This window comes from Jaculus jaculus, chromosome 18 (assembly GCF_020740685.1).
Source record: "Jaculus jaculus isolate mJacJac1 chromosome 18, mJacJac1.mat.Y.cur, whole genome shotgun sequence".
Classification (NCBI taxonomy): domain Eukaryota; kingdom Metazoa; phylum Chordata; class Mammalia; order Rodentia; family Dipodidae; genus Jaculus; species Jaculus jaculus.
This window is the reverse complement of record NC_059119.1, coordinates 35,139,773-35,164,626: the sequence shown is the minus strand read 5'-3', so window position 1 is coordinate 35,164,626 and position 24,854 is coordinate 35,139,773. Positions and strand designations below refer to the sequence as shown.

The window sequence follows — 24,854 nt, the reverse complement described above, 5'->3', positions numbered from 1 at the left end:
AAAAAAAAAAAAAAAAAAAAAAAAAAAAAAGGTCATATTCTAGGAAAATACCATTGGGCTTGGGTGTTGATGGGATAAGGACCAGAATAGTTTAGGTCATTGGGACATAATCTTAAGTGTCATTTGCCACAGTTATTAGAATATTACCCAGATTTTTTCATATTATTGTGGCTATGTCTTCTGAATCATCCTATATATAGGAAACTTATGAGTATTTTGAAATTTGTTCTGCTCACTGCATAGGAAGTGCACTGCTAGCAAGGGTATGTCAAATACTTTCTCTATGCTCCTGTAAGTTCACTAAGTGTATGATTCTAAAAATATATTTCTTCTAATAAACACCGATTTATGAACTTAATTATTTAAAAGTTTATAAAAACTATAGAAAAAAATGTTAGAAGTCCAAATTCTGGACTCACAAATATGCTGTTACCACATCAACCGTTCATCTCCACGACTGCTAATCCTGGACTACAAACCCTTGGTAGCTCACCTTGTCCTTACAGGGCCTCTGACAGTTCTGTGCTGCACATACAGCATTCTCATCATCAGATTCTTCTGCTCCTGACCAGTCATACTTTGAAGGGATATCTAGCACTTTTCTCTCTCTTTTCTTCTCAGTACTCTCTTTCACAATCTCAACTTTGGCTGCAGCAGCCTTTTCTTTCTTTTTCTTCCGCTCTTCTTCTTTTGCTAGCTTCTTGGCCAGTTTATTCAACTCCTTTGATTTGCCTGTATTTAATTTTAATTTCTTCTTTTTAGGTTTATCCATTTTCTTTAGCTCCTTAGTCTTCTGTTTTCCTTCTCCAAAAAACTGTTCGACCTTTTCTAGTTTCCGTTTCCTTTTCTTCTCTGATGAGTCCTTTCCTTTCATTTTTAATGGTTTCTCCTCCATGCTGTCATCCTTCAAAAATATAAAAATACTAGCAACTTTAATATAAGACTTTAAAAGCAGTGTCATTCTCTTATGTGAAGTACCTATAATAGGCAAGTTAACAGAGACAAAATAAAATCAAGGCTGAAGAGGGTGGAGGAGAAACAGAAACTTAACAGATATTAAGTTTATATTTGGGATAACCAAAGAGTTCCTGCTGAGCATGGTGGTATACAGAGACCTTAGAATACCAGAGTTTAATAGCTCAGCAAGCAGGTAAAGGCACTGGCTTGCAAAGCCTAAATTCAATTCTCTTGCCACCCATATAAAGACAGAGAAGTACTCAACTGCAACAGCAAGACACCCTGGTGTGTGAACATACACACATAAGCATGCAGACACATTTATTTATAAATAAATAATTTAAAAAGAGTACAATGAAGCTGGGTGTGGTAGTGCACGACTTTAATCCCAGCACATGGGAAGCAGAGGTAGGAGGATCACTGTGAATTCGAGGCCAACATGAGACTACATAGTGAATTCCAGGTCAGCCTGAGCTAGATTCAAACCCTACCTCAAAAACAAAACAAAACAAAACAAAACAAAACAAAAAAAAAAAAAAAACAAAAACACATCTTGGACTGGGTGTGGTGGTACATGCCTTTAATCCCAGTACTCGGGAGGCAGAGGCAGAGGCAGGAGGATCACCTTGAGTTTGAGCCCACCCTGATCTTCATAGTGAATTCTAGCTCAGCCTGGGCTAGAGTGAAACCCTACCTCAAAAACGAAACCAAAAAACCAACCAACCAACCAACAAACCAACAAAGAAGCAAACAACATAAATTGGGCTGGCTTAAAGGACCCAGGTTTGATTCCCCAGGACCCATCTAAGCTAGATGCACAAGGTGGCACATGTGTCTGGCGTTAGCTTACAGTGGCTGGAGGCCCTGGCATGCCCAGTCTCTCTCTCTACCTTTCAAATAAATATGTAAAAATAAAATATTCTAAAAAACCCATAGGTGAGCCAGGCGTGGTGGTGCAAGCAGGGGAGGAACAGGTAGCAGGATCACCATGAGTTCGAGGCCACCCTGAGACGACATAGTGAATTCCAGGTCAGCCTGTGCTACAGTGAGACCCTACCACAAAAAAAAAGGGTGGGGACCTGGCTTAGCAGTTAAGGTGCTTGCTTGTGAAGCCTAAGGACCCATGTGCATTTTGGCAGGTCCCACATAAGCTAGACATGTAAGGCAACGCAAGTGTGTAAGGTTGCACATGCATACAAGGAGGCACACATATCTGGAGTTAGACTGCAGTGGCTAGAGGCACTGGCTTGCCAATTTTCTCTCTTTCTCTTTCGTGGTCTCACACATTAAGAAAAGGCCATACTGCTGGGCTTGCCTCAAAAAAAAAACAAAACAAAACAGGGGCATAAAGATGACTCAAGCACAAGGTCGTACATGCTCACTAGGTGGCACAAGTCTCTGGAGTTTGATTACAGTGGCTGAGGCCCTGGCATGCCAGTTCTCTCTCTCTCTTAAAAAAATTTTCTTTAAAAAAGTAATAAAAGAATATATATATATATATATATATATATATATAAAAGATCACCACCAAAAAAAGGAAAAAAGAAAAGAAAAAGAAAATGAAATTCCAGGGCTGGAAAGATGGCTTAGTCTTTAAGGCTCTTGCCTAATGACCTGGTTTTCAATTCCCTAGCACCCACATAAAGCCAGATGCACAACAAAGTGGCACAGGTGTCTAGACTCTGCAGTGGTTAGAGGCCTTAGCATGCCTATTTTCTCTCTCTGCTTGCAAATAAATAAAATATTAACAATTAAAAAAGAAAGAGTCAGGTGTAACGGCATATGCCTTTAATCCCTCCACTTAGGTAAAAGGTTTGCCATGAATTCAAGACCACCTTGAGACTACACAGTGAATTCCAGATCAGCCTGGGCTAGACCAAGATCCTACCTCAAAAAAAAAAAAAAAAAAAAAAAAAAAAAAAAAAAGACTGAATAAAAAATATTTGAGGGCTGGAGAGATGGCTTAGTGGTTAAGCGCTTGCCTGTGAAGCCTTAGGACCCCGGTTCGAAGCTTGGTTCCCCAGGTCCCACGTTAGCCAGATGCACAAGGGGGCGCACGCGTCTGGAGTTCGTTTGCAGAGGCTGGAAGCCCTGGCGCGCCCATTCTCTCTCTTTCCCTGTATCTGTCTTTCTCTCTGTGTCTGTTGCTCTCAAATAAATAAATAAATAATTGTTAAAAAAAGGTTTAAAAAAATATTTGAGACATTTTATTTTATTTTTTGTTTATTTGAGACTTGAGAATATTTGTCAGGAAACTAAAATAGCAAAATACAAAATACAACAGAATATAATTACCTTAAGTCTATTGTGCTATTTTTTAAAATTTATTTATTTATTTATTTATTTATTTGAGAGAGAGAGAGAGAGAGAGAGAGAGAGAGAGAGAGAGAGAGGGAGAGGGAGAGAGATAGGGGCTCCAGAGCTTTTAGCCACTGTAAACGAACTCCAGACGCATGCTCCCTCTTGTGCATCTAGTTTACGTGGGTCCTGGGGAATCAAACCGGGGTCCTTAGGCTTCACAGGCAAATGCCTTAACCACTAAGCCATTTCACCAGCCCATATTATACTTTTAATAAAATATTTAACCTCTTTATTATTAATAGTTTGGATTTCTTAATTTGTTATAATAAAGCAGATTAAATGAGATAAAGAATGTGAGGAAAATGCTTTGTAGACTAAAAAATCATATCCAAATTAGCCTACCTTAAATTTGTATCTGTTCCCAACCCAAAATTTACAGTATGTGAAGTGTATGTGCACGAAAAATTGGTGACATAACACTGTCCCTTTCTTTTTTTGTTTTGTTTTGTTTTTCTTTTGTTTTTCGAGGTAGGGTCTCACTCTGGCTCAGGCTGACCTGGAATTCACTATGTAGTCTCAGGGTGGCCTCGAACTCTTGGTGATCCTCCTACCTCTGCCTCCCGAGTGCTGGGATTAAAGGCGTGCGCCACCACGCCCGGCAACACTGTCCCTTTCTATTAAGGGACTAATGGAAAATACTACTGGGAGTTCAAATGCCAGAATTGGAGCCATTGCTTCTTTGGATGATTTTTTTTCCCTTCTTTGTTTCTTTCTCTCTCTCTCTCTCTCTCTCTTTTTTCCTGAGGCAGGGTCTTACTCTGGTCCAGGATGACCTGGAATTAACTATGGAGTCTCAGGGTGGCCTCAAACTCACGGCGATCCTCCTACTTCTGCCTCCCGAGTGCTGGGATTAAAGGCGTGCGCCACCATGCCTGGCTTTTTTTTTTTTTTTTTTGACACAAGGTCTCATTATATAGCTGAGGCTAGCGAGGGGCTCACTACATAGCCCAAGCTGGCCTTGAACTCATGATCCTCTTGGCCTTAGCCTCTCAAGCCCTGGAATTACAAGTAAAAGCTACCACATTTGGCAGAATCAAAGGGTTCTTAATATTTATTGCATATGCCTTCTATTTGACTATTTGTTGCATCTTTTTTTTCCCCTGAGGGAAACCTAACAGACTGTCTTTTTTTTTTCCCCCCTTTTTAATGAGAGAGAATTGGCACGCCAGGGTCTCCAACGACTGCAGTAGATAGAACTCCAGATACATGTGCCACCTTGTGTGCCTGACTTCCATGGGATCTGGAGAGTCAAACATGGGTCCTTAGGCTTTGCAGGCAAACGCCTTAACTGCTATACCATCTCTCCAGCCCTGTATATTTTTGAAGAGCTACATTTTCCCATTCACTCTAGACCAAGGACATTGTTCTTAACTCCTTGTTTTTGTCGCTGAGATAAATACCATCTACCCAAGGCTGGCCTCAAATGTGCTATGTAGTCAAGGATAATACTGAACTCAGCCTCCTGTCTCTACCTCCTCTGTAATGGGATCACAGACCTGAGTCACACACATAGGTAAATGGTTTTAAATTCTTGCTTCTTATAAGCAGAAACAGCAGCTTTTAAAAAATTAAATATTATGGGCTTAGAGGTAGCTCACTAGTTAAAGGCCCTTGCTTGGAAAGCCTGCTAGCCGAGGTTCAATTCCCAAGCTACCCCTGTTAAGCCAGATGCAAAAAGCAAGTCTCTGGTGTTTACTGGCAGTGGCAAGTGGCCCTCATGCATGTGAGTGAGCACACACACGCACAAATAAATGATCTTTTTAAAGTTAGTATTAAGTCCATACCTCCAATATATGTAGGAATCTTTCTTCTGAGGGTGGGTGTGTGGCTTGCAAAATCCGCCATATATGTTGGGTTTCATCCAAAGACACTTCTAAGAGGTCTCCAATCATCATGAGTTCTTCCAACTGGGCTTTAGCTCCAGGTGACAACTCCAATACTGGAGGTTCCAAACTTCGAGGAACCAAAGGGCTCTTCCGAGGTTGCTTCCTTGGGGTGCTAGAACCTTTTTCCCCAAATGCCATAAAACAAAATAAAGAAGTAAAAATGGTGCACAAATATATTTTCAAAGTAAATGCTTTTGGAGAAGGATGTCTCTCTCTCGTTATACTGATTTTGGATCTGGATGTGTGTCGTGATGAAGCTTTTTAATTTTTTTGAGATAGGGTCCCGCTCTAGCTCAGGTTGACCTGTAATTCACTGTAGTCTTAGGGTGGCCTCAAACTCACAGTAATCCTCCTACCTCTGACTTGTGTGTTTTTTCCCCCTCAGGCAAGCCCAATAGCCTGGCCCTTGTTTATTAATGTGAGAGAGAAAGAGAGAAAGAGGCAGATAGAGAGAATTTGTGCACCAGGGCTTCTAGCCACTGTAATGGAGCTCCAGACACATGCACCATCTTGTGTGCATGGGTGACCTTGAGCACTTGCAACACTTTGTGAGTCTGGCTTACATGGGATCTGAAGAGTTGAACATGGGTTCTTTAGGCTTCACAGGCAAGCACCTTAACTATTAAGCCATCCCTCCAACCCCAGGTTGTTGTTTTTTTTAATACTCATTATTGATTCTATTAAAAAAAAATGCTGTGTGGTGACACATGACTTTAAGCCCAGCACTCAGGAGGCAGAGGTAGGAGGATTGCTGTGAGTTCGAGGCCACCCTGAGACTACAGTGAATTCCAGGTCAGCCTGGGCCAGAGTGAGACCCTACCTCAAAAAAAAGGCAAAAAAAAAAAAAAAAAAAAAAAGGCAAAACAAGGGCTGGAGAGGTAGCTTAGTAGTTAAAGATGCTTGCTTGTAAAGCCTGATAGCCCAGGTTTGATTCCCCAGTGTCCATGTAAAGCCAGACATACAAAGTTACAAAGTGTTCCATGTGTCTGGAATTCATCTGCAGAGACAGGAGGCCGTGGCATACCCATGCTATCTGTCTAGCTCTCAAATTAAAAAAAAAAAAATTAAGTAAAACAAAGATACATGCACGAAAGGTACAAAAGGTAGACTCTCTATGTTGCCCATGGCAAAAGGTACACTATGGCCAGCTTTATAATTTTTTCAAAGGGTAATACCTTGAGAACAACTTTTAGAAGCAGAAGAATAAGCATGTTCTGCACAGAACGAAGGTGCTGTCCACATGTGAGTTACCACTTCTTCAGACTTGATGGGAATTTCTTCATCACAAAAAAGATTGGGTTCCAGACTGCTAGAGGACTTCACACTGGCTGTGTCCTGAAGAGGACAAAGACAGGAGTTCAGAGTTACACCCAGTTACCTTATGAAGGCTTTCAGATTATAAACTCTGATACTGAAACAGGACACAAACTATTGGTGGTAAGTAAAACAGAAAAGGTACATTAGGAACTTAAAAAGTTACCATTAGGGGGAAAGAAACCAAAATAATCAACAGAGATAATCTTAAAACAATATTAAATGATCCACTTTCTAGTCTAACCTACACAACTTTACAACCAAGTTTAGAAACCTTGACTTTTTTTTTTTTTTTTTAAGAGTTTCAGATTTTTCAAGTGTAAGGTCTCACTCTAGCCCAGGCTGACCTGGAACTCAGCATTTCCAAGATGGCCTTGAAATCACAGAGCAATCCTACTTCTGCCTCCCAAGTGTTGGAATTAAAGGCATGTGCTACCATGCCCAGCTTAAAGTTCAAAGTTTATTATTTTAACTTTTTTTTCTTTCCTTCCTTTTCCCTTTCCTCCCCTCTCCTCCTGTCTCCCTCTCTTTCTTATTTTGGTATGCAAAAATGCCCATGCATGACACATGTAGAGGTCAGAGCACACACTTGGTGGCTGTCTTCCACCTCGTTTGAGGAAAGTACCTCTCATTCACGGCTGTGTTCACCAGGTGAGTTGGCCTTCAAGTTTCCTGAAGACTCTTTTGTATCTGCCTCTCACAGGCCTCCACAGGTGTACTGGCATTAGAAAAGACCACTATAGCACCTGGTTCTTTATAAAGATTCCTGTGTGTCCATAGGCAAGCGTGCTGTGGCACAGGCATGGAGATCAGAGACAGCTTCCATGTCTCAGCTTCTTTGAACAAGGTCTGTTGGTATTATAAATGACTGCGAACCAAAGTGGGCTACAGATTCTTCTGACATCATCCCCCACTGTCCTAGGAGCATGGGATCACACATGTATGTGCTACTCTGCATCCAGCCTTACATGGGAGCTGGAGGAAAGAACACAGGCCAGCCGACTTTGCAAACAAGCACCTCTAATTGCCGAGCCATGTCCCAAGCCTCTACTTTCTTTTCTATGGTAATTTCTATGGTGGTGAAGTAGATGGTTTTAATTGATTACAATTACATTTTTGTATTTGTTTTGTTTGATCTTGTTGCTGTCACAGTGGCTTATTTTCTCCACTTTGAGTATTGGGGATTCAGCTGTTGAGTACTGCTCAATAAAGCCTTCAAATGAAATCAGAAGAGATAATGACCCTAACCCAAGTACAAATCACAACCCAGAAACACAAGAAATATAGAAACAAGGCAAAACGACTCCACAAAAATTTGCCACTCATTATTAACAGAATCCAGAAAAAATGAAATGCCAATTAAAACAAACAAACAAACAAACAAACAAACAAACAGGGCTGGAGAGATGGCTTAGTAGTTAAGGTGCTTGTCTGAGAATCCTAAGGACCCAGATTCCATTCTGCAGTACCCATATAAGCCAGATGCAAAGTAGTATATGCATGTGGAGTTTGTTTGCAATGGCTACAAGCCCTGGTCTGCCCATTCTCTATCTGCCTCTTCCATCTCAAAATAATAAGATATCAAAAAAAAATTAAGACAGGCTTGGTGGTATACGCCTTTAATCCCAACACTTGGGAGGCAGAGGTAGAAGGACTGCCATGAGTTCAAGGCCACCCTGAGACTTCATAGTGAGTTTCAGGTCACCCTGAGCTAGAGCAAGACTCTACCTTGAAAACAAAACAAAACAAAACAAAACAAAACAAATTTAGTTGTGTATGTGTTTTAGGCAGGATCTCACTCTAGCCCAGGGTGACCTGGAACTCACTTTGCAGCCCAAGCTGGCTTCAAAATCACAGTGATTCTCCTACCTCAGCCTCCCAAGTGCTGGGATTAAAGATATGAGCCACCATACCCAACTTCCTAGTTTTCTTTATTAATTAATTTATTTAGAAGGAGGTGGGGAGGGAGAAAGAGAAGAGGAGAGAATGGGCATGCCAGTACCTCCAGATGCTGAAAATTAACTCCAGATGCATGTGCCACTTTGTGCATCTGGCTTTATGTGGGTAATGGAAAACCAAACCCCAGTCGTTAGGCTTTCCAAGTGTCTTAACCTCTGAGCCATCTCTCTACCCTTAGTCTTCTTTTATTTTTTTCAAATATTTTATTTATTTCTTTATTTAGAGAGAGATAGAGAGAGAGAGGCAGATGGGGTGTGCCAGGGCCTCTAACTACTGGCAACGATTCCAGGTGCACATCCCACCTTATGAATCTGGCTTTACGTGGACACTGAGCAATCAAACCCAGGTCCTTAGGCTTTACAGGCAACTGCCCTAACTGCTGAGCCATCTCTTTAGTCCCCTAGTTTTCTTTTATAAATTGGTATTGTATGTATCTTCAAACAAGTATACAATGTACTTTGGTCATACCTGCCATACCCTCCCCCACTTATAAAACTTTCTCACTTTTATTATTATTGACATAGGGTCTCATTCTAGTCCAGGCTGAGCTGGAATTCACTCTGTATCCTCAGGGTGGTCTCGAACTCACGAGGATCCTTCTAACTCTGTCTCCTAAGTGCTGGTATTAAAGGCGTGTGCCACCACGCCGGCCTCACTTATATTCTTACATCTGTTCTCCCAGGAAGTTTCACTTCAACTTGCTATACATATATACATACACATTGTGTACGTACATATAAAATATAGGAGAACAGAAAATATTTGTCTGAATCTGACTTATTTTGCTTAATACAGTGATCTCTTGATAAAAGTCTAGTTTTAGGGCTGGAGAGATGGCTTAGTGGTTAAATGGTTGCCTGCAAGCCAAAGGACCCAGGTTTGACTCCTGATCATCTGCAGCAGCTGAAGACACTGTTGCACACATTCTCTCTTAAATAAATAAATACATGATCAGTGATGGGATGGAGTGATAGCTTAGCAGTTTAGGTGCTTGCCCGCTAAAACCTAAGGACCTAGGTTTAATTCCCCATTACCCACATAAAACCAAATGTACAAAGTGGCACATGCATCTGGAGTTCATCTGTAAAAGCTAGAGGCTTTGGTGTGCCCATTCTCTCCCTCTCCATCTCTCTCTTCTTTGTGCTTACAAAGAAATAAAATTTAAAAACAAAAAGTTCTGAGACATCAATGAGGATTCAACAAGCAGATGAGGGAAATAAGAAAGTCACTTCAGAATTTAGAAAAACAAGTTGGCAACATGGATGAGAAATTCAGCAAGGAAATTGAGGTTGGGTGCAAAAGAGGACACGAAGGGAGGGATATAGAAATGAAAAACTGAACAAATCAAGCAAAAAAAAAAAAGATGATGAGATACATCAAGAGACTGAATATCATTGAAGACAAAATCAGGAAATACTATATTCAGACACTAAAATAAATGAATAAATATCAACTGCCTCACACAATGTAGACCCTGGATGCTATAATACTGACCCACAAGGCAAGAAATGTTCACTGGTTCAATACTGGTATGATGGAGATAATCAACCACTTTCTGACTGAATATAATACCCACTTTACAAACAGGAATTCGTGCCTGATACTGTAAACCAGGTCAAAAGTCCATGGCTAGGGAGGCCCTAGGCCCTAGGGGAGAACCTACATACTGATGCTTTGCTAAATAGACAGGTTGTTAAAGTGCCTTCTAAATATTCATACTCAGAGGTTAGTGCTGCTCTCAGCCTGGCAGAACAACTTTCACGTTGCAATGGGCCTCAATGCAGAATCTCATAACTAGTCAAAGTGTTGAGCATTCAGCCTAACAGAGACATCTATATCACCTTTGCCCAAGTCTAATAAAAATGGAAATGAGAATAGCAAGAATGTAAGAGTGAGGGCTGGAGAGATGGCTTAGCAGTTATATGTTTGCCTGTGAAGCATAAGGACCCTGGTTTGAGACTCGATTCCCTAGGATCCACGTTAGCCAGACGCACAAGGGGGCGCATGCGTCTGGAGTTCATCTGGAGGCTCTGGCACGCCCATTCTCTCTCTCTCTGTCTGCCTCTCTCTCTCTCTGTCACTCTCAACTAAATAAATAAAAATGAACAAAAAAAATTTTTTTTTAAAGAATGTAAGAGTGAGAGCTGTAGATAGCTTAGCAGTTAAGGCACTTGTCTGTGAAGTCTAAGGAACCCAGGTTCAATTTCCCAGAACTCACGTAAGCCAGATGCACAAGGTGACACATGTATCTGGAGTTCATTTGCAGTGGCTGGAGGCTCTGGTGCACCCATTCTCTCTGTCTGTCTCTCTTCTCTGTATCTCTCTCTACTTGCAAATAAATAAATAAAAATATTTTTAAAAATCTTTAAAATAGGCCATCACTGTTGTTGTCTCCTGACATGGCACCTGCCTGCCTGCCTGGGTTCTGGATGTCAGCGTTGCTGAGTCGGCCGAGAACTTTTCGGGCTTGAGCCCCAGCCAGCCTGGCTTGCGCTCCTCAGCCCCACTGAAGAAATGAATGGTGGCTAGGCTCCCAGTAAGAGCAGTTTATGTATCCAACTTGCCCTTCTCCCTAACAAACAATGACTTGTACCAGATATTTTCCAAGTATGGCAAAGTTGTGAAGGTTACTATAATGAAAGACAAAGATAACAGGAAGAATAATGGGGTTGCACTTATTTTATTCTTGGATAAAGACTCTGCACAAAACTGTACAAGAGCAATAAACAACAAGCAGTTATTTGGTAGAGTGATAAAAGTGAGTATTGGGCTGGAGAGATGGCTTAGCAGTTAAGCGCTTGCCTGTGAAGCCTAAGGACCCCGGTTCGAGGCTCGATTCCCCAGGACCCACATTAGCCAGATGCACAAGGGTCGCATGTATCTGGAATTCGTCTGCAGTGGCTGGAGGCCCTGGCACGCCCATTCTCTCTCTCTCTCTGCCTCTTTCTCTGTCTGTTGCTCTCAAATAAATAAATAAAAATAAACCAAAAAAAAAAAAAAAAAGTGAGTATTGCTATTGACAGTGGAAGAGCTGCTGAATTCATCCACAGGAGAAACTACTTTGATAAATCTAAGTGCTATGAATGTGGGGAAAGTGGACACTTAAGTTATGCCTGCCCCAAAAATATGCTTGAAGAACGGGAGCCCCCACAGAAGAAAGAAAAAAAGAAAGAAAAGAAAGTTCTGGAGCCAGAAGAAGAAATTGAAGAGGTAGAAGTAAGTGAAGAAGAGGGGGAGGATCCGGCTCTGGACAGTCTCAGTCAGGCCACTGCCTTCCAGCAAGCCCAAATTGAATAAGAGCAAAACAGATGGAGGCCCAGTCCCGGGGGTCGATGTCCAAGGATAAAGAAGAGCACATACTTCAGTGATGAGGAAAAACTCAGTGATTGAAAGTATATTTTATGTAAATATCATCAAAATATTAGAATACAAAAAAAATCTTTAAAATTAAAAAAAAAAAAGGAGTGTAAGAGTTAAAGGGTGGGGAGGAAGGCTGGGAAGCTCTCTAACCTGGATATGATACGGTCACTACATTCATGAACTTACAGCAGCTCTGGTTATATGTATAAGATAGTGCCAGCTGGGCTGGGGAGATGGCTCAGTGGTAAAAAGGCCTCAATTACATGATAGGGAAAGTCACCATTTCATGAAGGATGGGGGAAGGGCTTATGAGTTCCCACCCCTATCAGAGAAATTATTGGTAGTTATGGTTGCTGGGAGAGGGGGTGTCATAATACAAGTTAGGAGAGAAAGAACAACACAGAGTTGTGGAGGTGGTCCAGTGGATGAAGTGCTTGCTGTACAACTGGGACACACGAGTTCAGATGTCCACATTCACACAAAAGTGGACAGAATATTGAGCTTCTGTAGTCTTATTCTCTTATGACAAGATGGGAGGTTGAGATGGGAGGAGAATATTTTAAAGTTTGCAGGTCAAGCAGCCTGGTGTAAGGTGAGGACCAATGCTTGGGGGGTTGTCCTCTGACGTCCACACAGTCATGCACTCAAACTCATACAAACAAATAATAAAGAATGAACTACTTTTTTCAAGGGTGGGGTTTCAAGGTAGGGTCTTGCTCTAGCCAAGGTTGACCTGGAATTCACATGGCAGTCTCAGAGTGGCCTTGAACTCACAGCAATCCTTCTAATTCTGTCTCCTGAGTGCCACTACGCCCAGCTAGAATGAACTATTCTTTTTTTTTTAAAGAATGAACTATTCTTATCAACAAGGAAAACCACCAACCAAATTATAGAAATCAGCAAACACCATTCAATAATAACCCTAAATGTGAATGGTTTTAGCTCTCCAATTAAAATATGTACACTAGTAGACTGGATTAAACAAAGAAACAAACAAACAAGGGGCTGGAGAGATTGTTCAGCAGTTAAATTGCTTGCCTGCAAAGTCTAATGACCTGGGTTTGATTCCCCAGGACCCACATAAAGCCAGATGCACAAAGTGGCACATGCATCTGGAGCTCATTTGCAGTGGCTGGTGGCCTTGGTGTGCCTGCCCATTCTGTGTCTCTCTCTCCTTCCTCTCTCTGTTTGCAAATAAAAAAATAAAAATGATCCAACTATTTGTTGCATGCCAGGAATATAACTCGCTGATGACACACACACTGAAAGTGTAAAGAATTAACACACCACCCAATTGTTAAAAACAAGTTAGGAGTAGCTATACTCAGGTAACAAAGTACATCGCTCTAAATGGTTTTTTCTGAGGCCATCTATTAGCCCTGGACTTCTTCAAGTGTAGCAAACTGTGCTGTATGAAAGGAGAGAAGGTTAGCACTTCCCTTGACAAGAATGGAAGAGGCCCCTGGGCCTTATGACATGCATACAGGGTTAAGGTATTACCACTTACTTTGTGCCATCTAACCAATGTTGTTTTTTTGTTTTTTCAAGGTAGGGTCTAACTCTAGGTTAGGCTGACCTGGAATTGACTATGTAGTCTCAGGGTGGCCTAGAACTCATGGCGATCTTATTACCTCTGCCTCCTTAGTGCTGGGATTCAAGGCGTGTGCTACCACGCCCAGTTCTTGGTTTTGTTTTGTTTTTCTTTAATTGTAGTAAAATAAACCATACCCACAATTTAAACTTTGTGTTGAGCTCTAAAAGATTAGTCTCCTTTTTTTTTGGGGGGGGGGGTTCGAGGTAGGGTTTCACTCTAGCCCAGGCTGACCTGGAATTCACTATATAGTCTCAGGGCGGCCTTGAACTCAACGGTGATCCTCCTACCTCTGCCTCCCGAGTGCTGGGATTAAAAGCATGCGCCACCACGCCCGGCTTAGTCTCCTTTTATACTTCTATCCATAACTTGGCTGCTACACCTTTGCTTCTGTTGATCAAGTCACCACACCACTTTTGTGGAGGTATACTGTATTGAACAGAATTCAGACGGATCATTTCAGAGCCTCTGACTTAAGCCCACCCCACAAAAACATAGCAGGAATGCTGGGATCGACCACATCTATCATAATTAGCAGCTTCCTACTGCTATTTATGCCCTGGCACACCCATTCTCTCTCACTCTCTCCAGTAAGTAAATAAAAATATTTAGGGCTGAAGAGATAGCTTAGTGGCTAAGGTGCTTGCCTATAAAACCTAATGACCCAAGTTCGATTCCCCAGTACCTATGTAAAGCCAGATGTATAAGGTGGCACATAAACCTGGAGTTCATTTGCAGTGGCCAGACACCCTGGTGCTCCCATTCTCTCTTTCTTTCTCTCTGTCTTGCTGGCCAACAAGTAAATAAATATATAATATACACGCACACATATATATTTAAAATAAATATGAATACATAATTTAAAGTGGTTCAGCAGTATGCTCCTGAGCTCTGCAACAAGACTGTCAAATGAATGTAGCAACAGTGATTCATATAACTCAGAAACTTTACCTACCCAGTTAACAGCTCATTAGTTTATATTGTTTTAAAGCACAATGCCTTGTGCTACATGAGGTACCCTAGTTACTGCCTAGCCTGCTGCCACTAGGAGTACTAAATATATTTTTATTTCTGTTGCATGGCCTAAGGTGAATGCACCCGCCACCTGCCAGTCCCTTCTCCACGGCAGTGGTGGTGCAGAAATGAGAACGGGAGACTCAAAGCACATGTAGAGTGGACTACTTAAAGCATAACTGCAGTTGCAGTTAGCTTCTTGTTGCTGGGACGAAACACTCAACCCAAAGTAGCTTATGGAAAGAAAGGTTTCCAGGAAAATTTCATCATGGCAAGAGCAAGAAACTGTCACATATTGTGGGTGGAAGTAGTCTTAGCACCAGGTCCACCCCTAGTGACACACCTTCTCCAGCAAGGTTCCATCTCCCAAACTGCTGCCAGCTGGGGACAAAGGATGAGGCTCAATCACTAACACATGTGGCTATGTGGAACACTTCACATTCAAGCCACCACAACTGCACAGACATTTTTGGTAGTGCTGAGGACAGAATCCAAGGCCTCAAACATGCTAGCCAAATGCTCTACCACTGAGCTACATCTCCAGCCTCAAACTTTAACAATTGAAAGATGAGCTAAAAAGCAGTACCAACAGTGAAAGCTGTCAGTAACTTAAAAGTATATTGTTCTAGTTGGGCTGGAGAGATGGCTTAGTGGTTAAGCACTTGCCTGTGAAACCTAAGGACCCCGGTTCAAGGCTTGATTATCCAGGACCCACGTTAGCCAGATGGACAAGGGGCCGCATGTGTCTGGAGTTCATTTGCAGTGGCTGGAGGCTCTGGTGTGCCTTTTCTCTCTCTCTCTGCCTCTTTCACTCACTGTCTGTCACTCTCAATAAATAGACAAAAATGCCAAAAAAAAATTTAAAAGCATATTGTCCTATTATCTTTAGGGCCTAAGAAATTATAAGATGAAGAAAATTGCCAGGCGTGGTGGCGCATGCCTTTAATACCAGCACTTGAGAGGCAGAGGTAGGAGGATCACTGTTGAGTTCAAGGTCAGCCTGAGACTACATAGTGAATTCCATGTCAGCCTGGGCTAGAATGAGACTACCTCAAAAAAAAAAAAAAAAAAAAAAAGATGAGGAAGATAAATACAAACTTTTGGCATAGTGATATAGGCCTTTAATCCCAGCACTTAGGAGAACGAGGTAGGAGGATCACCATAAGTCTGAAACCAGGCTGGGCTAAGTGAGACTCTTCCTCTGCAAAACCAAAGCAAACAAACTTTAAATATTCTCTTTAAGTGGCATACACCTTTAATCCCAGCACATGAGAGACAGAGGTAGGAGGATCACTGTGAGTTCAAGGACAGCCTGGGCTAGAGCAAGACTCTATCTCAAAACAAAACAAAACCATATATAAGGATAAATAGATGATTAGCTTTTTCTTCTACTTTCAGGCCTCATAAATCAACATTCAGTAGCTTTTTAAGAAAGTCACCAAATAGTTCCCACAGCCTGTCCCTATAATTACCTTCATGTCATAGCCATATGTCTCCCGAATATCTTCATCCGAATCGGTTTCTTCATCGTCATAGTCCATTGTTTGTCGAGGAGAAGATGATACACTGCTTACTATCCGGTTAAAAGCAGACTGCTGAAAACTAGGTAAGTGTCCCTAAACAAAAAAGATAAACAGAGGTACACTAAACAAGTATGTGCTTAACATTAACAACATGTAAAGAACTTAGAAAGCTGCTAATTAGTGACAGCCCACAAAAATAATGGGTTTGTTTAACAACAAAGCAGCAATGGGTATATACAGAAGGAAGATGCTATGGATTATATAACTACTGGCAAGTCACTGTTGTCCTAGTCAACAGGATTAGACTGCTTTACTACTGACACACTGACAAATACTATCATACGCAGCAGGAAAAAAAAGTAAATGACCCGCTTGCCTGTAAGTCTGGATTGGCAGCTGCTTTTTGGAGTTCTGCACTGATGATCTTTTCTGTTTTTTCTCGAGCTGCCTGTTCGACCATACGCTGGCTCAACACAGAGAGTTTGGCCAGGGCAGAGGACAGTTCATCTGTGGCTAGTGCCTGGCGTGCCCTATCTTGCCAACTCATGGCACGTTCTGTCAAACACTGCAATGCCTCTCCCTCAGGCAACCTTACAGGCAACTTCTGAAGGGATACCAGGAGTGACAGGATAGTCTCCAGTCTGGGTCTTCGAGATCGCATACAAAGAGGGCAAAGGAATTTTACTTCTTTAGCCTGCCAGCTGGACCCTTTCTTCTGAGAACCTGATTTAGGAAGGGGAACACAGCTGTTATGGAACCAGTCTTTGCAAAGCTCACACTGCAGCATAAGCCCACTGGCTGTTTTGCGGCAAATACAAAATTTTACTTCTTCTATGCGGTCCACCACTGTCATCTTGGCTAGGTTGGCTGCTCTAAGGGAATGCATGGCTTCAATCTCCTTTTGTTCTCGTTCCTTGAAAACTGCCACCTGTATAAAATACATATTTAATTGAAAGGTATCACTGCAAAACACTTCAAAATCCTAACTGCTCAAAGCTGAAGAATGTTTCTCCAACTTGGTAGTCTCATTTTCTTTGTTTCTGTTCTCTCTCTTTTTGAAGGCAAGGTCTCACTTTAGCCCAGGTTGACCTGGAATTCACCATGTAATCTCAGGGTAGCCTTGAACTTACATCAGTGATCCTCCTACCCCTGAGTCCCAAAGTGCTGGGATTAAAGGCATGTACTACCATGACTGGCTCTGCAGTCTCATATTAACAAAGTACTATCTATCTTTCAAAATAACTTCAGTTGCAATTTTAAAAATTTCAGTAACCCTTGAAGTTCCCACACAAACACTCATTTCTAAAAAGGATGAAGTGTTCCAAAATTAGAAAATTTACATCAGAATATTTTCTTTGATCTTTTTTGTACAGTACAGTACAAATAGGGTATTTCTTGAAATCATGCAATTTGGGTATCCAAGCCTGACACTTGGACTTACAGACTGTTGATTTTTTTTTCCAAGGTAGGGTCTTGCTCTAGCCCAGGCCGACCTGGAATTTACTATGTGGCCTCGAACTCACAGTGATTCTTCTTCCTCTGCCTTCTGCGTACTGGGATTAAAGGCGTGAGCCACCATGCCCAGCTAGACTTGATTTTTGGCACAACGTTTTGTATCTTAGTTTTCTGAAAAAATGAAGGCATGTTTCCATCCTCATCTTAGTGTTTTAGGATTACTTATAGTACCTAACATAATGCATGTATGAAGCCCTATGCTGATCCCTAACATCACATTAATCATGGCCTATAATCCCAGCACTAGGCAGGTGGAGGCAGGAGGATCAGATGATCACCCTTGGCTACATAGTGAGTTTGAGGCCAGTCTGGGCTAAATGAGAACCAATCTCAAATAAGCAAACAATAAGTAAACAAGTAATTTTTATAAATTTAGCTGATGATAATGAACAATAAATTTCAAGAGAGTTAAAAAAATGACCTTAAATATTCTCACTATAAAGAATGTCAAGTAAAAAGTTTTAGGGCTGGGGTGGGGATGGGGGGAGAGAATGCCAAGGAGCAGGGCGTGGTGGTGCACGCCTTTCATCCCAGCACTCGGGAGGCAGAGGTAGGATTGCCATGAGTTTGAGGACAGCCTGAGACTACACAGTGATTCCAGATCAGCCTGGGCTAGAGACCTTACCTTGAAACATATACACCCAAAAAGAATGTCAAGGATTTGAGGTTAAACAACAACAAAAATATACCAGAGATGGCTTAGTGGTTAAGCGCTTGCCTGTGAATCCTAAGGACCTGGGTTCAAGGTTCAATTCCCCAGGACCCACGTTAGCCAGATGTACAAAGGGACACACGCATCTGGAGTTTGTTTGCAGCGGCTGGAGGCCCTGGCGTGCCCATTCTCTATCTGCCTCTTTCTCTCTCTGTTGCTCTCAAATACATAAATAAACAAACAAAAATGTAAAAATATACAAGGAAGTTCACTTTATTACCTGTAATAGAAAGCTTAGTAACAGGGCTGGATGTGGTGGCATACACCTTTAAACCCAGCACTTCGGAGGCAGAGATAGCATAATTGCCATGAGTTTGAGGCCACCTTGAGACTACATAGTGAATTCCAGGTCAGCCTGGGCTAGAGTCAGACACTCTTGCAAAACCAATATAGAAACGAAAAAGGAAAAGGGGAGGGAAAGGAAGCTTAATAGCATTAGAAAACAACTTGGCAGTGGGGGATGTAGCTCATGGGAAGGAAAAAGAATAGCAAACTCTTTTGTACCATATATAGTATATTTTCATTCTCATTCCCCACTCCTCTGTTAAAAAGTACAGAAAAGTAAAAATGGTTAAAAACATTGCTTACACTGTCACAGAATTTTGCATTTATGATATAGACTTAAGGTGTATTGTGTAGTTTCTTACCACCATGGCTGTATCTCTGGTTTCTTCTAGTCCTTCCTCTAAATCACTCAAAGGCTCAAGGTCTAGGTCTTTCTCCTTTTCTTTTTCTATTAGTTCTTTTACTTTTTTCCTCCTGTTTTTACCACTCCCATATATGCCGATATCAGTTCGAGGACTTAGAACCTGCAATTTAGAAAATATACACACACATTTTGGGGGGGTGTTTTATTTTTGAAGCACGTTTCATTGTAGCCCAGGCTGGCCTCAAACCTCACCACGATGCTCCTTCCTCGGACCCTAGAGTGCTGAGATTACAAACTTAAACAACCATGTCTGGCTACTTCTGATTTCTCTCCCCCTTTCCCCAAGATAAGGTCTCTCTCTAGCTCAGGCTGACCTGGAATTCACTATGTAGTCTCAGGGTGGCCTTGAACTCATGGCAATCTTCCTACCTCTGCCTCCAAGGTGCTGGGATTAAAGGTGTGTGCTACCACACCTGGCTCTGATTTCTTTTTAAAAAAAATTTAAAGGACTGGGGAGATGGCTCAAGGATTAAGATGCTTCCCTACAATGCCTTTATGACACAGGTTTAATTCCCAAGTACCCATGTAGAGCCAGATGCACAAAGTGGTACATGCATTTGGGGTCTGTAGAGGCCCTGGCACACACATTCTCTCTTTTTCTCTCTTTGCAAATAAATAAATTCAATATTAAGATCTCTAAAACAAAATTAGAAAGCTAGCACTGGGGAGGAAAAGGATGGAGTATCACCTTGAGTTTGAGGCCACCCTGAGACTACATAGTTAATTCCAGGTCAGCCTGGGTTAGAGCGATACTTTACCTTGAAAAACCACAAAATAAATAAATAAGTTAATAAAGAAAAAATAAAAACTTTAAAGTAAAGATAATAAAAAGAACCATTAGTGAACATCTTCCTGCCCTAGCCTCCTCAGTGCGGATTACAGGCATGCACAACCACACCCAGTTCCACGTACCTTCATAAGGACTTACTAATATTCATTACCTAATTTGATCTTCAAACAACCCTCTGCAGTAGGTGTTATTCAGACTTTATGTGTTTATCTTTTGAGCCAGTCTCACTCTAGTCCAGGCTGACCTGGAATTCACTATGTAGTGTCAGGGTGGCCTCCAACTCATGGTGATTCTCCTACCTCAGCCTCCTGAGTGTTGTGATTAAAGGTGTGCGCCACCACACCACACAATTTTTTTGGAGTGTGTGTGGAGTACATGCTATTCGTTGCACAAATGCATGGGATAGATTTCCTCCTTTTTTTGTTCATCTGCACGTTTTCTTGAAAAAGAGTTTTGTACTCAACCAAGAGGTGCCATTATGGCCATTTGTTCAGTCAGCAAGTACATAAAAATTGTTTGCTTTCTGCTGTCCAAAGAACTGGGATTACAGGGACTGAGGAAATGACTCAATGTTGGAGGTACTTGTTTGTAAAGTCTGCCAATTCTGAAATTTCCACGGCATCCACACAGATAAGATTCAGTGACTCAGGTGTCTGGCACTAGAGGCCACGCACACCCATACAGGCACAGATGACACACATGAACAAATGAAATAGATAAAAAACTGGGGTTACAGGTGCACACGGCCACATCCAGTATGTGTGTGCTAGAAAACTGAGGCTGGGTGCTCGAGGCTCTCACGCCCTCGTGTTTGCATAGGAAGTGCTCTTAACTACACAAACATCCCCACAGCCCCTTCCAACATTTTGTAAACAAGAAAAATAGACAGGCAATATTTACCCAAGGACAAAAGGCCCGTTTTTAGGAAGCCATTCCTGAACATAAAACTAACTTATACCAAATCCTATCCTTTTAACTAATGTGCTCAACTGCTCTAGATAAAATAGGAGCTTTCTTTTCGAAAACAAAATTTAAAAATTTTTACTTGAACTCTCTCTCTGGATGCGACCTTCAGTGTGTGTACATGACTCTCTCTTCTTTGCTGGGGCCACAGGGACGCACGCACACATGTGAGTCTGGCTTCCTCCTCATCCAGCCTGGCTTGCAGTGGGGCCTAACACTTTCTTGGACTGGGGAAACTTTTCTACTTGCTTCTGCTTTATAGTTTGGGGTAATGTCTCAATTTAATACATGCATGATTTTTCTCTGATCCCAATCTACCATGTGGGTGTGGCTCACCAACTTTATGCTTGCTACCCATGTACTCATTCTAAACTCGGAGTAACCATAAGTGGAACTCTCTTTATCACTCACTTCTCTTCTAAACTTCTTGGCTGCTTCTTTGCTCTCTGCCCTCTCATTTTCCTTGAGCCTTGCCATTTGTCCTCTTCAGATTCTCTCAAGTCCACGTGCTGGCAGCTTTCCCCAAATTTCTCCTTAAGCCTCAGTTAAATTCCCCTCCACGTGCTTTAGGCTGTACTCCAGTTTTTCCCAAAGGACCTCAAGTTTTCTTCTGCTCTGATAAGTTCCCTCTTCAGGAAAGCACATGGCAGATGCCATCTGTGTTTTCTGAGTCTCTCGACATGTACATCGAGGTTGTTTGCCATGTGCTCACGATTCTCTTCCAGTCCTTTTCTAAACACCTCAATTTCTCTTAAATGAACCTTATACAGTGTTTCCTACTTTTCTCATGTTTAGCCTCCTTTCTTAAATATACCCCACAATTTCTGATTTTCTCCTAAATAAATTTAATAATTCGTAATTTAAATATTTTTCATTTTACTTGGGCCAGAGATATGGTGCGCTTGCCTGCAAAGCCTAATGATTGGGGTTCGATTCCTCAGTACCCACATAAAACCAGATGCACAAAGTGGCATATGCATCTGGAATTTGTTCTGCAGCTGTAAGCCTTGGTGTGCCCAACATGTCTGTCTATTTCTCTTCGCTCTGTTTGTGAATACTTCCTTTTTTAAAAATTTTATCTCTCTATAGCTTCTTCCCTCTGTGCATCTGCTTTCAAGTAAATAAATACAAATATTTTAAAGAGCCAGGTGTGGTAGTGCAACACCTTTGATCCCAACACTTGGGAGGCAGAGGTAGGAGGATTGCCGTGAGTTTGAGGCCACCCTGAGACTACATAGTGAATTCCAGTCAGCCTGAGCTAGAGTGAGACCATACTTTAACAACAACAACAACAAAAACAACCTAGGCTGGAGAGATAGCTTAGCAGCTAAGGCACTTACATGCCTGCAAAGCCTAAGGAGCCAGTTCAATTTCCCAGTACTCACATAAGCCAGAGGCACATGGTGTTACATGCATCTGGAATTTGTTTGAAGCAGCTAAAGGACCTGGTACTCCCATTGTCTTTCTTTCTCTCTCTGAAACAATTTTTTAAAAAATTTACTTCAGGGCTGGAGAGATGGCTTAGCGGTTAAGCGCTTGCCTGTGAAGCCTAAGGACCCTGGTTCGAGGCTCGATTCCCCAGGACCCACGTTAGCCAGATGCACAAGGGGGCGCCCGCATCTGGAATTCGTCTGCAGTGGCTGGAAGCCCTGGCACACCCATTCTCTCTCTCTCTCTGCCTCTTTCTCTGTCTGTAACTCTCAAATAAATAAATAAAAAATAAACCAAAAAAAATTTAATAAAAATTTACTTCAAAGAGAAGAGAGTGAAAGAGGAAGAATGAGAGAGAAAGAGAAACAAAGAAAATGAGTGTGCCAAAGCCTCTTGCTCTTGTAAACTCCTAACACTTGTACCATATGCATTTGGGTTTACATGGGTACTGGGAAACTGAACCCTGGCCATCAGGCTTTGCAAGCCAGCACATTTAACCTCTGAGCCATCTTCCCAGTCCAGCAACAGTAGAAATAAGATCCATTCTGCTTGCTTTTTCTGGACCTGCAAATTAATGTGAGGAGTCTGCCCAAGATACCATGTTTCAGATTGACATCTGATATTACCCCATAGGAATCAATTGTAATCATGATGAAATAAACTGAAAACAACCCTTCACCTATACCACTCTTAGCTACAGGCACTGACTTATCATCTGCTAGTGAGACTGTTAGAATACACATCCATAAACTACTTTTCACCTGTAACAGTGTATGGCTGGAATTCTTCTTCAGGAAGGTACGACCAGTCCGCTCTCTCCAGGCCCGTGCTGCTGCTACCTGTGATTCCACTTGAGGCAATGAGTCAAGACGCACAGGGATAGGGCGCCCTTTAGCAGATAAGCTCTCAAGTTGCTCCAAATAAGCATAGTTGTTGCCACTCTGAAAAACAAATAGATTTTCACATATTTTGAGTTCTCTAACAACACCTAGCAATATACTGTTGAGAAGAACTTACCTTACAAACAATAAGCAAGCACTCTACCACTAACCATCCTGAGCCCTAGGGTTAACTTTTTATGCTAAAAAAAGTGTCAACATGGATTTCCCCACACTCTGTCTCAGGTATGGTCTCAATCTAGCCCCGGCTGACCTAGAACTCACTCTGTAGCTGCAGGATGGCTTCAACTTTAAATCTTCTTTTTTTTTTTTTTTGTTCATTTTTTATTTATTTATTTGAGAGTGACAGACACAGAGAGAAAGACAGGTAGAGGGAGAGAGAATGGGCGCGCCAGGGCTTCCAGCCTCTGCAAACGAACTCCAGACGCGTGCGCCCCCTTGTGCATCTGGCTAACGTGGGACCTGGGGAACCGAGCCTCGAACCGGGGTCCTTAGGCTTCACAGGCAAGCGCCTAACCGCTAAGCCATCTCTCCAACCCAACTTTAAATCTTCTTACCTCAGCCTCCCAAGTGCTGGGTTAAAGGCATGTACCACCACACTCACCTCCACTCATTCCCACTGGAGCCTCTCTTTAAATTTTATTTTATTTATTTGACAGAGAAAAAGGGGGAGTGAGACACTTGTGCCACTTTGTGCATCTGGCTGACATGGGTTATGGGGAATTGAACCTGGGTCCTTTGGCTTTGTAGGCAAGTGCCTTAAACACTATGCCATTCCTTTAGCACCCTGGAGCCTCTCTTTAAATTTTTTTTTTCTTTTTAATTTATGAGAGAGAAAGAGAATATATGAGAATGTGTGAGTATGGGTGCACCAGGGCCTGTTTCTGCAAATGAACTCCAGACCTGTGGGATACTTCGTGCATCTGGCTTTTTGTGAGTACTGGAGAATTAAACCTGGGCTGTCACAGTTTGATAGCAAGTGCCTTTACCTGCTGAGCCACCTCTCCACCCCAAGTCTCTTTACTAATATGAGAGTTTACTGTTCATCTGCAAGCCCCAAAGATTCCGTGGTCTTGGCTCCCCTTTGCAGGACTGGGGTTACAGGCATGCATGGCCTGTTTACATAAGATCTGGAGATTTGATCTTGGGTAGAAAGTGCACTTAACCCATGAGCCATCTCTCTAGCCTTGGGCTTTAAGGTTTATAAATCCAGCCCCACTTCCTGTTCTTCCTCTCCTGTCTACTGTACATCAATGTGTTGCCATCTTCACACTCCAGCCTTGCCTTCCCTACCACGAAGGACTCCACTTGTAAAAGTAAATGATGTACTTTTCCTTCCAAATTTATGATGTTTCAGTATTTCCATATAATGAAGTTATTGTTGTGTTTCAGAACTTCATTTCAGTAAGAGGTTATTTTTCTTGTATTACTGAAACAATTGTCTGAAAACTCACTTCAAAAGATACACAGATGTGCTGGGTGTGGTGGCACATGCCTTTAATCCCAGGAAATTGGGAAGCAGAGGTAGGAGGATTACAGTGAGTTCGAGGCTACCCTGAAATGACATAGTGAATTCCAGGTCAATCTGAGCGAGACACTACCTCGAAAAACCAAAAACCAAAACAAAACAAAGATACACAGATGCATCTGGGAAAATTGAGAAGAAATCTATAATCCCAGTACTTAAAAGTGTAAGGAGAAGAAGAATCAAAAGTTCAAACCGGTTGTGGTGACGCATGCCTTTAATCCCAGCACTTGGGAGGCAGAGGTAGGAGGATTGCTGTGAGCTCGAGGCCACCCTGAGACTACACAGTGAATTTCAGGTCAGCCTGGGCTAAAGTGAAACCTTACCTCAAAAAACCAAGCAAAC

General features: G+C 42.0%; 2 protein-coding genes and 1 non-coding gene across 3 annotated transcripts in view; 2 read left to right on the top strand and 1 right to left on the bottom strand.

Moving 5' to 3' along the window:
• Window positions 1–24,854, bottom strand: part of Kdm5a (lysine demethylase 5A) — a 137,856-nt gene that overhangs the window by 9,664 nt on the left and 103,338 nt on the right. Inside the window, 7 exon segments of the mRNA XM_045137268.1 lie at window positions 494–904; window positions 5,103–5,323; window positions 6,380–6,539; window positions 15,915–16,058; window positions 16,342–16,893; window positions 18,840–19,001; window positions 22,847–23,026. Of these exon segments, the coding sequence (XP_044993203.1) occupies window positions 494–904; window positions 5,103–5,323; window positions 6,380–6,539; window positions 15,915–16,058; window positions 16,342–16,893; window positions 18,840–19,001; window positions 22,847–23,026 (1,830 nt within the window).
• On the top strand, window positions 10,996–11,774 carry LOC101607879 (zinc finger CCHC-type and RNA-binding motif-containing protein 1-like). Its single transcript, XM_012951358.2, has 2 exons — window positions 10,996–11,239; window positions 11,482–11,774. The coding sequence occupies exons 1-2, from the start codon at window positions 10,996–10,998 to the stop codon at window positions 11,772–11,774; spliced, it is 537 nt and encodes a 178-aa protein (XP_012806812.2).
• LOC123455901 lies at window positions 13,243–13,370 on the top strand. The gene has a single exon (XR_006634204.1). It is a non-coding gene; the product is annotated as a U6atac minor spliceosomal RNA (small nuclear RNA).

Coding starts and splice junctions, on each gene's coding strand:
- LOC101607879 (XM_012951358.2), top strand. CDS start 10,996: ATGGTGGCTAGGCTCCCAGTAAGAGCAGTTTATGTATCCAACTTGCCC. Junction 11,240..11,481: donor TGGTAGAGTGATAAAAGTGA/GTATTGGGCTGG, acceptor AAAAAAAAAAAG/TGAGTATTGCTATTGACAGT.